The sequence below is a fragment of the Gymnoscopelus microlampas genome (assembly GCF_963454915.1).
Source record: "Gymnoscopelus microlampas genome assembly, chromosome: 21".
In the NCBI taxonomy this organism is placed as follows: Eukaryota; Metazoa; Chordata; class Actinopteri; order Myctophiformes; family Myctophidae; genus Gymnoscopelus; species Gymnoscopelus microlampas.
In genome coordinates, this window is record NC_139958.1 from 21,401,425 (window position 1) to 21,415,944 (window position 14,520).

The 14,520-nt window shown below is 41.3% G+C and overlaps 1 protein-coding gene across 2 annotated transcripts; it reads right to left on the reverse strand.

Annotated features, from left to right (window-relative positions):
* Positions 1–218: 218 nt before the first annotated feature.
* On the reverse strand, positions 219–14,520 carry sapcd2 (suppressor APC domain containing 2). 2 transcript variants are annotated; one of them, XM_084046556.1, is made up of 7 exons: positions 13,717–14,520; positions 12,979–13,182; positions 8,256–8,392; positions 4,573–4,719; positions 4,064–4,165; positions 3,071–3,175; positions 219–2,462 (listed from the first exon to the last, which is right to left on the reverse strand). In XM_084046556.1, exons 1-7 carry the CDS (start codon positions 14,339–14,341, stop codon positions 2,334–2,336), a joined length of 1,449 nt encoding a protein of 482 aa, XP_083902682.1. In that variant the 5' UTR covers positions 14,342–14,520; the 3' UTR covers positions 219–2,333. The 2 variants fall into 2 exon arrangements, with proteins under 2 accessions (XP_083902682.1, XP_083902681.1); XM_084046555.1 differs by having other exon boundaries at positions 13,681–14,520.

The window sequence follows — 14,520 nt, forward strand, 5'->3', positions numbered from 1 at the left end:
TGGGGTTCTCTCTCCTGATTGGAGAAATTGGTGTCTCAGTTGAAAACATACTTTCTGTTTATTAAAGAGCGGATGAAATGAGAGACGGCTGTTACTGAACAATTACACTATAGCAATAATTACTATCAGAATATAAAGGTTTACCTTTTTATTTTGTATTTATTTTATTTTATACATTTTTGTTTGTTTTTTTACCAAAGAATATCACTTAAAGCACCTTCACAACACAAAAACAATAAGTGCGTTACAACATGGGTTTGATACAACAACTAATTTAGCACCATTTGATAATGTTTATTATTTTACAAGTCATTCGAAGCCGACTCATAATCGGGACAGACACTAGAAAGGAAATGGTTCCATTCACCAATAATGTATTATGAGCAGCAAGAGAATCACATAACATAAGTAAACAAGACATAAACAACAGTTTCTAATGCCACCCTCTAACTGAACTCTCCTCTTGTAAACACGTGGAGAAATGTCTCAAATGTTTTTACAGTGTGTGATCATAGAAAACATTTCTAGTTCCTGCTGCTGGTTTAAGGGGACCTTTCTGAGTGTACCACCATCTGTGCTAACACTTAATCCCCAAGTTACACTAACAGAAATTTCTTCCATGTATCAAATATTCAAACTGAAAAACATGAGTCATTCTAAATTTATTTAACCATGACTTTGAGAAAGAATAAAAACTCCGCACAGGGGATCTGGCACTAGATAGCCAATGTCGTTAAAAATATTTATTTTTATGGTTATGCCACCACATTGAAAGAAATCTAATAACCAAGGAGTCATTTAGTACCGCTAGCCCACCCGACCACATTCTACTCTGAGCCCTCCCAAACCAGTCCTTTGGTGACTAGGCCATTAGTTACAGAGCACGTTTTTAGCTTGAATTCTATTGTTGATGATGTGAAAAACTGACGTGGCACTTCCTGGTGCGTTGTTTTAATTAGGCTGGCAGTGTTTTCCAGTGCCTTTAAGAGCGAGCTCTTAAGTCACATTAGATATTAGTACGCATTATTTCAGATTTTCATTCCTCACAATAGAACAGTTTGCCAAGCTAAAACTATTGGCAAAGTTGCTCTTTAAGGCCACAGGCAAGCAAGGGCTCTCCAACCAATTCAGTTAATACCATGCTTCTCCTCTTCAATTCTATTCTACGTGCAAACATCTCATCTTCTCAATAACTCTCCCTCTCCTTGGTTGTGCTCTCGTCTTTTTCCACTGTTGAGACAATGTCTCCGAATTCATACAAAGTTATGACATACTGCTATATTAATTACACAATTGACAGTAGTGCTTCACACCATTTATACAAGTGAAATTCCTTCTGTATCCTTTTTGTCAGTCCTCAAAAGTTGTGATCAACCATTTGCGTTCATTCTAAAAAATAGAAAATTAAGTAAATATTCAACAGAAAAATGTAATATAAATCAATGGGTGTGATTAGGGTCAAAGTACCTGGATTAAAGTTTTTTTTTTAAATATCAAAACAAGAATGATAAGTCACAGCAAGCAAATTAAGTTTGTTTCCCTATTCAGCATGAATAGCCTATATATGTGGTACACATATAATTGCAAAATAAATCATTTCAGCCAATGTCTTTGTGTAACAGCTTTTGATATTAAGTATGTTTGGGTGTTCGTGTTCTATTGCTTGTACCGCAGAGCAGCATGAGTAAGAAGTCTTCTGGGAGTGCTCAACAGCAGGGTGATGCATGGTGGGAGTGCTCAACAGCGGGGCGATCCATGGGATCTCGTAGGTGCCATTGTGTCCGGGGAGTCATCGAGTCAGATCTCAGCAAGTTCCACCCCGATAGTGTATCAGATTGTCTGATTGGTGGGGGTGGTATAGTGGTTGGGAAAGGTCAGGGGGAAGGCAACAAATAACAGGATCTATGTCCCTATGTAATTGGACTCCACTGTCCAACGAGCATTCTTTTTTTTTGCACTTTTAAGGAGTGTGGAAAGCATGTGGAGTGATTATATAATGTATTCAGGGGTATTGTAATGTAGTACTGTAGTTAAAGGTGCATCAATGACACAATTGGTCAGTTGGGTAAAACATGACTAGAGAGGAACGCTTCAGTTTTCAAAACATTTGTCCTGACTACAGAGATTTTACAATTGGACCATTGTCAGTTTGTTGCGGTTTTATCTCAGTTCATATATCTGCCATGGTTGTAAAAAAGTAAACCCAAATACAGTCCCATTCTGTTGGTGATGGTATTGTGTCACATTCGATTCATGGTGGTTGCTTTGTAGTTGAATAATGGCCATGTCATGGCTGAAACATGCTTGTGTTACAGTATTGTGTGTAGTTGTGTTCATATGAAAGTAGAGTCCATGGCACTCGTATCCTGTGCACTACGGGCACGAGCCTCAAACAGCTGTTTGATCAACGCTGACTTCTCCTGTTCTAGCTGGGTGATGCGCTCACTCCTCTCTGTCACCTCCTTCATGGATACGAAATAGAGAAGAAAAAGAGAGAAATTAGTCATGTATTTTACCAAGTGTTATCTTGTTGTGTAAACAAATGTTTTGCTAGTAGTAGTAACTTTCTATCAAGATAAGAAAGAAATTATGGTGATGTAGCCTTTCAAATAGTGGTAAGAGCTGGTGTGTTTGATCACAGGCTTTTTCTGAGCTAGTCTGATCACAGACTGCTCACACTGGCTTGGAAGGAGGTGTACTGTCAGACCCCAATGGTTTTCATGGCCACATCCACCAGGTGATTGACTATGGCCATAGCCACTTTCAAACTGATGTCCTTATTTTGGGCATGTCAATATTTTTTCAAATATTTTCAAAAAGAGAATAAGAAAATTGCCTCACAACGCATCGCAACGAGTTACAAGCTTAGATTAGCTTAGATTGGCTATTTTAGCTATTCGTTGTACGACAATGCGTATAGGGTTATGGGCAGAACCCACCCCAAATAACCCATACACTTCCAATGACAGAATAATAAGAGGAGCATAATGCTCTGCCTCAAGCCGGAAACTCCAAGCCTACAGAGAGAATACATTGTCATTGTGTATCAGCTGTATTGAATGTCACCTACCTGTGTGAGAAGACGGTTCTGGTCCTTCAGTCTTTGGATGGCTTGCGGAGGGGCTGGAGCTGGAGGCTGAGAGCCAGTGGAGAGAGTTGTGCTCTGAGGGACTGGCTGCTCAAAGACAAAGAGAGCTAACCGTATTATCCAGTACTGAATGAAGATTATTGAGTAAGTATGTTGTCGATCCAACATGCAGTACATCTAACCTCGTCAGCTTTTAAAAGATCATTTGTATTGGTCAGAGTGGTCATTTCAGATGGAAGCTATTATGGCACCTTTTTACATGTTACTTTATGTAAGTTAAACAGATCAGGAAGATGCAGGACTCAGTTGTCATGAACCAAACTCCATTCTTTATTTGTAGACGTCATCATGTTACAGAGCAGCAGCATGCCTGCTGCCCAGGTCTCTCTCTTACAAGTGTGTCCTAGCTCTTTTATACCTTCTTGCAGAAGTCCACACAACCAGCTGGTCAAACCTCTCAGCACACCTATAATCGGCACTTTACAAATAGATATAGATTCATGTGAAATCAGCTGTTGATGGTCAATCCCCATATATAGGTTCATGAACAAAATGGGTTACACTCTGCCTGGGATACTGTAAATAGTTTGGTGTGTCAACAGCTGTTGTGATGGAGCTAGGCTCCACGGGAATCACCTGTCTGTCAGAGCCCAAGACGCCATACTACTGCAGAGAGTATAGGCTACTACTTCAACTTATACTTTGTGCATTAAATGAGTCCATACCATAATGATGGTTATATGAATTTTGGCCACCACAAAGCTCAGTTTGTAGAATAACCTAAACATTCTGGACTACACCCATGTAAGTAAGATAATTGTTAATTTAAATGTATGGCATTTGAACGTTTGAATTGCCACTTTGTGGCTTTGGATGCAAAAGAATATATTACAGCTTAACCAGGTTAGATATGTATTTTAAGCCATGTCACTGGTAAGGCTATTTTATGTGGGGCCAATTATCATCAGCACTTACCATCCCAGAGCAGGAAATGAGGTCACTAAGGCAGCGGTTGACTTCTTGCAATTTGGGAAGCAGGACATTCATGCGACTCTGGCTGGCTTCTGTGAACAAATCCTGTTAGAAGATAAAGACGAAATAGGACGTGAGAGAAAGTTACAGTCTATTGTTTTGCAAAAAATGTGGAAGTGGGATGGATGACTGGACGAATAAAATGATTCATGCAGAGCAGGAAGTATTTCAAGATTTTTACTTTTCATATAGAAGTACACAAGGGTCAAATTCTTTGTTTTTTATTCCTCGCACTGTAGCAGAAATAACAACAAAGAGATAATTATGAATAACAACAGTAGTAAGTAGAATGTTAATCTTTGCACACTTTGAGGTGCTTAAGGTGCCTTCGGGCGTTTGGCTCCTTCCTACCTGAAAGCCCCCCTTCTTCCAAGCAGTTCATATCTGAAATTGCTCCATACAGATTGAGTTCCATCTTTTGAGTTTGATATTTAATTACTACATGAACCTACCGTGCAGTGGTTGCTCTGGCCAACCTGCCGCTGTCTCTCAGTGACATTGTGGATCTGACCCTGGTACCAGTCCCTTGCTCGCTCCACCACCTCCAGACCTGCCAGCAAGGAGTCTTTCTCCTGCTCCAGTTCCTTCATTTGCTTCAACTGGGACAGATGATGGAGAAGGACCGGCAAGGATGGAGACAGTAGGAGAGAAAAGGAACATGGTCAGTTAACTACTTTCAACCTGGTGTATCTGTCATAACAGATGTAAATCTTGAAAATTCTTCAAAACATTTCCTACAGCTCACAATCCATCACAATGCAACGCATTGTTGGCATGTAGATCTGTTATTTTTGCTAATCATTGTACGATAACCAATAGGGTTTAAGTGGTTAAACACAACAATCCCAAAGTCCGAAGTCACCTGATGCCACATTCTGATTTCAATTAGATGACAACCACCAAAAAGACACCATGAAACTTTAACAAGCTTGTATCATCAGCAAAAAAGTCTTCATGTCGCTGCCAAAATCTAATAAAAACAGACTATATATAGACAATATATTTTTCTGCCAGTACTGCGAGTGGTGAGTAGAAAAACTCTCATCCTTTCACATGGGCATCTGCAGTGGCTTCTTTTGTGCTGGTGGATACAATGGAGCCGTACCAATTGTGCCCGACTCTCACCCCATTCTGAACAGAGACAATGTTTAGAGGAGCAATCAGCCCGGTGTCATGACAACCACACAGCAACCTAAGAATGGGGTGAACAGCAGACCCACTTCAACTACAGTCGCCCGTGTGTGTGTGTGTGTGTGTGTGTGTGTGTGTGTGTGTGTGTGTGTGTGTGTGTGTGTGTGTGTGTGTGTGTGTGTGTGTGTGTGTGTGTGTGTGTGTGTGTGTGTGTGTGTGTGTGCGTGTGCGTGTGCGTGTGTGTGTGAGAGAGAGAGAGAGATAGAGAGAGAAAGAGAGAGAGAGAGAGAGGGAGAATCCCAGCAAGGCTGCATTGAGTTGTGCTGACCAGGCTTTCCATGAGGCTCACAGCCCAGGCCCCACTGCTGGCATTCAGCCACCTGGTGTGTCATCTTTCCATCCCTCCATCAATCCTTTCCCACTGCCTCTTCCATGGCTCATGTGCAGTGCAGTACAAAGCAATCCAATTGGACAGAAGTCCCAATGGAATCATTTGACCAATTTGTAATTAATTACAAAGTCAATCTATGTTTAATGTGTTCTCTTGTAATATTGCACACTAAACATATTTTATGCATTCTGTTCTGACTAATCGAATATGAAGAGATTGGGAGGGAAAGAGAAAGAGAGAGAGAGAGAGACAGAGAGAGTATAATAGGACGCAAGGGAGGGGGTTGAGGGGTGTTTTGTGCCTGGAATGAAGAATGACCCAACAGTGTCGGGCTGTGTTTATGTTGTGGCCACTGGTGATAGGCATTCAAATCCACAATTTAAAAGGAGAGTTGTGGAAAATACACACAGTGAGCAAGAGACGGAAACCGAGAGGAAATGATTGAAAAGTTATGGAAAAGTTTTGTGTGTGTGTCTGTGTCTGTGTAATACACGTCACAGCTGAGCTGGCTAACACAACTCATACTATAAGCAGCCGTAAAACACAAATAATATCATGACACCAGCGGCCCCGAACACAGCTTAGCTAAAACCACAAAGAGCAATATAATGGCCTTTCAACTTTAATCTATAAAGCAAATCCGAAGAGCATGAGCTTCACCTTGAAGTATTCCAATAATATGGGCAGTTACCAACAAGTTCAAACTAACAAACAAGCAAAATAGCAAAGGCTCTGTTCTAATATCTGGGAGAATCTTAAGAGGTATAGTCCAAAGTAGAACAATGGAGCACACGTATACAAAGCAATCAAGTTACCGTATTTTATTAAAGTCTAACGATTCAAGTTTCATCATGGTGCGTCTTCATCAGTCAAAGGTACTGTCTGTGTCTGCCTAATCTGAGTCTCTATTCTCTAATAACCTACTGGCAAATGAAAAAAGCAACGATTAACAGTAGATAGACTATATAGATGTCAATCAAGAACACGGCCAATCACAGACGATGTTGACAGCTGCTTATATCTGCCTTGTCAAATAGCATATTGGCATCTGTAAGTTGCAAAACACACACGCACGCAAGCACGCACGCACGGACACACAAGCCTCCTCCAAGGCAATAGTTGACTACTGATAACTTGGTGTAGTCTCTCTCTGTACCCTCCTTGTCTGTTTTTCTAACCTACTCACCCAGAGGAAATAATTGAGTGCCTTGTTGCTGTAGAGACTGCTACTGAGGGGGAAGAAGATAGTAGTGTAGGCAGCCCAGACTGCTGTCCAAGCTGGGCCGGGCCGGCCAAGCGAATCCCCTGCTTCCACCAGGCCCCTGGGCCCGACCCGGCTCACTACCATCAGTGCAGCAGCAGACCAAATTGCCCAGGGTGGGTCGGAGGGGGGGGGGAGGGAAGGAGGGAAAGGGGGAGGAGAGGGGTAGGGAGGAGGAAGGTGAGGAACCACTCCGTCAGTACGCTCCAGACAGAGAAAGGGGAAAAGAGAGTGCAAAGGAAAAGAGAGCGGGGGACGGAAAAAGGGAGAGAACAGAAGAGAGGTAGGGATAAAGCAGGCTGAGGGAAAATGTGAGGCAGGGGGAGAGAAAGAGAGTGAGGTAGAGAGGACGAGAAGGGAGGCAAGAGCAGGGGACTGGAGAGTGGGAGGGTCTGAGTGAGGGGAGAGGGTGGGTGAAAAGTATTGGGAGGGGAATGTGATGGCCAATAGAAGTTGTCCACTAAGCAGCCTTTTCTATATTGTGTTGGCCTGTTTAGTTTCTTTATTTTCTACTATCTTCATTAATACATATCATTTGAAAACAAACACTTGATCCAAGATAGAGTTTAGGTAATAGGCTTAGGATACATATTTTCCTTGGTCTACTTGTCCAAGCCAGCCCATTGAGTCCTCTCCATTTCTATATAATACAATGTACATAGAAAATGCAGTCTACCTCCTTCTGCATCAATGTTGTGGGGTTTAAAAAAAAAGGTTTTACCAACTTTAATGAACAATTTAATTAACCAATTTAAGGCCCATATTACAGCACTGTTTTAATCATAAACACTTCACAAAACCATAAGTGAGTAATAACGGCATCTACTGCTCCTAATAGTTATGATGGGTAATGGGAAGAATTTCAGGTATTTGCGAATGTACTTGACAAATACCCCAACAAGAAGTGAAGCTATAGCACAGGCATGGGAACATACAGTACATAGCATTGCTGTCGGGTGGAAACCTTGTATGTCCAAAACCACTACTTTTCAGAAAATAGAAAAACATAGGCTGTGCTCCAACGGATCCAATGTAGCTATCCAATTATTTAGTCACAAGCTCTTGTTAACATTGTCATGTATCACACACCTTTGTCATGTATAACCACCTACACTTTTTCAAAAATAACTAAAATAGCAGATCTAGAACCATGCGTAAGTGTCGCAATGTGAGTCTGTGAGACCGTGACACGTTGTGATCTTGTAGATCAGCTATTTTCTCTTCTATAACGAAGTAGGCCATTGAGAAAAGAAAATATTTGGAATATGGAGATACATGGTTTCTGCCCCGACAGCAACGACAGGCTTACTTCTCTGTGTGTGTTTATGTGTGAGTGTGTGCATGTAACAAACCATTCCATAATCCACTCCATTTGAGATGGTGTGCCGTCTCTGCTCTTCACGACTACGCAAATGGCGTCTGGAACCACCAGTAATAAACCCTGTTGCTGATTCACTCTGAGATCTTGGTAAACATGGCTCTGGAACACCTGGAAAAAAGAGAGTGATAATAATTCACGGGGCATTACATGGGGGCCCAGTCCACAGTATTACCCTGCGTTTTAACAGCGGGCAACTCTGGGCGACGTCGCCCAAAAATATAATGAAAGTCTATGAGAGCCGGCGATCGGGCGAAGTGGGCGGGGGGGCGATGAAAGATGGATTTTCTTTATCTTTTTGGGCAATATCGCCCGGCATCGCCCGGAGTTGCCCGCTGTTAAAACGCAGGGTGACTGTCATCATCAGTATATCGTCGCTGTCGGATGGATACCTTGTATGTCCAGAACTAAAAAAGAACCTGTATTCCAATGGACCAAATACTTGTTATTTAGTTACAAGCTCTTTCCCTGGGTTGAATATTTATAACACCCACAGATTGATTATAGGCGAATATCTTGCTATATGTTTTTCAAAAATAGTGAGAATAGACGAAGCTCACAACAATTGTGACACACGTACGTTGTGACCTGGCTTGTAGATTGGCTATTTTTGCTCGACATTTTTATGACAAAGTAGTGTATTCATTCATTAAAAAATATAAAAGGATGAACTATGGAGATACAAGGTTTCTGCCCAACAGTGATGATAGGGGCCTGGTATCTGGGACCCAGGCCAGAATTTATATTGAATTCATTATTTAATATTGTTTAATATAATGTAATATAGTTTGTATTGTTTATCATAGTTTAGTATTGTACTGTAGTGTAGTATAGTTTGTATTGTTTAGTATAGCTAGTTAGTATAGTATAGTATACCTATGAGACCTATATGATAATAGTGTCGACAACAAGTACACATACATTTTGGTGGGACTGCAACAAGATATCAAATTTTGGATATCTTCCAAGCCTAGAGTAGCCTACATCCTTGTAACTTCACACCATGGGAAATGTCAAAACTGAATTCTCTGAGTGATGCTAAACAAGGAAGTATGTCTACTTTAACACAATGTGGTGTTTGTGTTTTTAGCCATTATTATATCATTTATTTGCATAGTTTTACTTGATCATGTTTTGACAGTGATGGATATTATGAGGGAACCAAATGTAAGCAAAAAACGGTGTGCTTTTAAGCACTTTGAGTTTCTATTTTGGCCATACCATTAAGCGAACATTTTCTTTAAAGTCAAAACGTATCTGATCTACAAGCTCACAACGTGGCAAGATCTTGTAGATCATCGATTTTCGCTATTTTTGAAATAGGGCTTAAGTGGTTAGGTCTTATGCAAAGTTGTCTTCATCTGCCTGTAAGTTTCTTTCAAAGTAACACTTCAAGCTGCCGCTCCTGACCCAATCCTAACTGGTTTCAACTCAAGACCTTACTTCAAGGCTGCATCAAGCTGCATTCCACATACCAGACAGGCATGTTTTTACGGTACTTGCTGATCATTTCTCAAAGCATACTGTGTGGGTTTGTTGGAGAAAGCCACTGGATTCCATTCATTTCAATCATCTTACAGAGATTTTAAACTTGCTTTAGAAATTCCAACACATTAAGTTTTGTTATCTTTGCGTTTTAATACATTTTCTAGTACGGATTGATTTTAAAAGTCTAGACAAAAATAGAAAAATTGAAAAAAGATGTATTTATTAACCAAATTCAAATATCCACAACCTATCAATGTATAAAATGTACTCGTTCTATGTTTATTTACAATATATGGCCAAATACACTATAAATAGACAATGACATGTATTGACTGCGTTAGGACCCACTTAAACCTGCCTTAATGTTTCCTGCACCTGACCTGATACTGCCCTCCAGGTCCCTGTTCAAGTTGCCTGCATCCACTGAAATACGTTTTCTGTTCTAATAACACAAATATATGTACTTGAGATCTGTTACTTACTGTTAAATGGAAAGTCTTTGCCTTTTTTCAATAAGTTATTCAATAAGGTGACAAAATTGACACAATACTTGTAGAGAAGAGTACCACTAATGCATGTTACAGCAGCCAAGCAACAGAAATTACATTTGCTTAAATTGCTGAAGCTGTGAGTTTCCATGTCTACCACAGGAGGGAGCCATATTCCTCAAATAATGCTGAAATCAACAAACCAGCATTATTCCCATAACTTTCCATTGAAAAGACTAAGGAACACATGAACCACAAGTCAATATGTCCTTCCTGAGCCCTGGGGGTCGGTCTCAGAAAACATCACAGTGACTGCACAGTGAGTATCAACACTCCTGTGACAAGCTGACATGATTGTCCACTTGTTTTAAGTGTAGTATCACAGCACATTCTTAACCATCTCACTAGCAGTGATGAGAAAACATTCCAGACAGTGCCGACAGGTGTTATTCATTGCTCCATGTAGCGATGATCTCATGCAGTACAAATCACTAGCGACTGCTAAGGAATGTGTTATTTACTTCTTTCAAACTTGCTGTGGGAACAGGACAGGTTAGGGAGCATGATTGGTGTGTGTGCGTGCGTGTGCGTACGTGTGCGTGCGTGCGTGCATGTGTGTGCGTGCGTGCGTGCGTGCGTGTGCGTGTGGTGTGCGTGCGTGCGTGTGTGTGTGTGTGGGTGTGTGCTTGTGTGCGCATCTCTTCATGCTGAGCCTCATGCCTCCCCGAGGGTTGTTCTTTATGCCTCAGAGCTAATGCTGTGTAGTCCTAGGAAGTCAGACAGGCAGCAGGTCTTGACAGGTTTTTCTTTCTCAAAATAGTCTTCCTTCCCCTGCAATGTATAACCCATATACCTGTACACATGAGGAAGACGCTATGAAACAACTCTTTCTTGTTGGAATAGTGTCATTCATAGAATGATATCCAGACAAGGCTGCCTTTTGAAGTATTACAACTGTCAGTCAGTAAATAAGACCCACGGTCTATGCAATTGAAGTTTGCTTACCCTAGGTCAGACTTGAAGTAAAGTGCATAATTACAGCAGCTAAGCACCAATACAAAAATGTTCTCATTACTAATGATTTATAATTCAGCGTGGATGGTGTAGCTAATAATTATGTTATACCCTCTAATGTACATTGGTAAGTTTAATGCAACATTTTACCATGAATGAACTATTGCACTGAAAAAAAAACTCAACATTGTGAGTTTAGACCAGAGTGTACAAAAGCCACTAATATTGCATCTGAGAACAAGCATGTCAGAAGGAAAAGCTTGCAATATAAGTTCCACTTGGCTACTGCTTTGAGTCCAATTAACAGATTCAATTAACATGTTCAATTATCCATTTCTAACTCAGTGTACAAATGTAACCAAGTGGTCCCTTGGTTACATGTGTACACTCAAGGTTTAAATCAATACTGAGGATTTTAATGTATCTAACAAGTGACAACGCTGCCCTGAGTGCAAGTGAAGTAAGTAGCCAAGAAGACCCCCAGGGCTCCGGAAGGAGGTGGTGGGGACGGTGTTACACTTATAGCTCTAGACAGGCCTGGTTATGTACAGATCAAGCACACTCTGGGAGAAAGAGCGAGAACGTGGTGTAAGACGGGAGATAGGGAAATTTGATCCAGCATGAGTATGAGTAAATATGACAGATACTGAAAGAGTAAGTGATAAGAGAGTTGGCACAACTGAACTCCTCCAACTTTAGTATACCAGGGTCAGTCTAGTAATGACAAGCTCAAATTGGACATTCTTAAAGCTTCCCGTCCCCCCTTATTGCCCCTAACATTCAGCCACAGCAGGGTCAGGGAAGGTCGGAGCTCCTCGTATCTCCTCATCCTCAAGTTGAACTCGGGTAGTCTCTCCAGAGATTTCAGATAATAGGCTGCCTATCTCTGACCTTATCTATGGATAATAACAGACATCTCCACTTTAACCACTTTCAATCTAGCATGTCATGATGGTTGACATGTCCTGGCATGTCATTCATTACAGGCTAAAATGTTCAAAAATAGTATAAAAGTATAGAATAGGGCTAAAGTATGTACTTGGTCTGCATGGCCCTGTATGTGCAGCTCTGTTTGTGTTACAAGGTGCAATTACATGCAGATCAAATCGATATGTTCTGATTTATTCCCAGAATAAAATGATTTATTCTGGGAATTCACTTTCTAGTATTTTATCCTGTCTGGTGCCTATATGCATGACATCATTTCATGACTATTCTGAATTCAAGAATCTCTCATGATTCATAATCTTAGGGTTCCCGTCAGAAACTTTTTTTAGTTAATCAACTCATTTAATCAATTTAATCCATCTTTTAATCCACAACGGGGAGGAAGCAACAGCCTACAAATTCAAGAAGTAGCCTAGGTACTTTTCACCAATCTGGAAGTCTCATACTGAGCATGCACAGACAGGGTCAGATTCAGGTCTGTCAGGTGACAGGTCAGAGATGAGACAACAACAGTGTTTCATCACAGTTAATATGGATTAGTGACAGTGATATATATCAGCTTTATGTCTATGTTATGTATAGGCTACCTATATATAACGTGCTTGCACCACACATTTAATTCCCGAGATCATACTATGATTTGGACTGTGGTTTATTGTTGATGTTATGGAACTCAAGCCTATAACAAAGTAAACAAACATTCATTTTTTAAAAGATGGAATGGAAGAGACTTGGTTTATTTAACCATCATACTCTTACTTGGCTTTTGGAGCTGTGGAGACTCCAGCGCGAGCGATTCAATGGACCGAACACGACTCTGCTGTGGCGGCAGCTTCGCGACGTGGACCTGGTGGTCAGGCCGATAACCTCCTCCTCCCTCTGGCCCAACGACGGGGATGATCCGCTCCAAGCTCCTTCCACTTCTTTCGAACCCAGCGTGAGCGTTGAATTTGTACCGTGATGCTGTTGGTCCACACAGTGGTGTAAAGTAACTAAGTCAATTTACACAAGTATGTAGGCTACTTAAGTACACTTTTGAGTTTTTTTTTAATATATACTTTTACTTCTACTCCACTACATCTCAGAGGCAAATATTGTACCTTTACTCCACTACAAGTATTTTAAAACTTTAGTTACTAGTTACTTTGTAGATTTTGATTGTTATTACAAAAAACATATTAACCACTTCAGCTCTATATATACTTGAGCTATTTGAAAATAGCAGATCTATCTAAATCGGCTATTTTCAAGATTTCTATACATTTTACATATAACGTGTGAAAGGATACATTCTGCATAATGAGTAGCCTACTTTTACTTTTGGTACTTTAAGTATATTTTGATGCCAATACTTTTGCACTTTTACTAAGTACATTTTGATTACCAGACTTTAACTTGCAACAGAGTATTTCTACATCGCACAATTGATACTTTTACTTAAGTAAACAACAATGTGAGTACTTTTTCCACCACTGGATCCACATGCCGGGAACCCACCGCGGTCTTGGTCTTCATGTCGGGTCCGGCTCTGGAGCGAGGAGGCGCGGTGCTGCTGCTGCTGCTGTGTGTTGGTCACATTACTTAATGGCCCCAACGGCCGAACTTTGTTCTCAATCCGCGTACCGACGTTACAAGCTGAAAGTGGGGCAGGTTTCTGCACATGCTGCTGGGTCTGTTGTTGCTGCGGGTGGACGGCGGCTTGGGTCTTGACCACAACTTGACGGTTCTCCGGATTGAGCATCGAATATCGCAGCCCCGCGACGAACCGCTCGAAAGTCAGGCAACCATGCGGTGGGGCGACCCGCCTCAGGCACCCCAGCACCCCGCCGGGCAGGTCCTGGGTGCCCGCGCCCTGCCAGCGGCTCTCGATCTCCGAGATGTGAACGTAGCCTCTCTGTCCGTCATCCAAGATGTCAAAGAGGGTCCTTAGACTGTGCAGGAATGCCTTCGGCAATCCGTCTGTGGAATACTGGTCCGTCTCTTTGGGTTGCATTCTTTTGACAGTTTTAAAATGATCTCCTCCCTTGTTGCTTTGGAAATCTTCCTTTCTTGCTCCGATTCTGCTGTATATTGTCGACGAGCCGTTGAATGTGCAGCCCTGGTCTGTCGCTATTAAAGCCATATGGAGTTATCAATAGCCTAGTTTATGATAAGGCTATAACAGAAATTTCGCTCCAATGTTAAGTTATTACAGCCTACCAGCCGAATCATATAAACTATTTTTTTGGAGAAACGAATACTTGCTCTTTACATGGAAATTGTTGCATGGAAATTCTGTCTTTTTCTCGCCGAAACTCTCTC

Coding starts and splice junctions, on each gene's coding strand:
- sapcd2 (XM_084046555.1), bottom strand. CDS start 14,341: ATGGCTTTAATAGCGACAGACCAGGGCTGCACATTCAACGGCTCGTCG. Junction 4,720..8,255: donor ATGGAGTGGATTATGGAATG/GTTTGTTACATG, acceptor CATCTGTCCCAG/TTGAAGCAAATGAAGGAACT. Junction 2,463..3,070: donor AGAACCGTCTTCTCACACAG/GTAGGTGACATT, acceptor GTATCCATGAAG/GAGGTGACAGAGAGGAGTGA.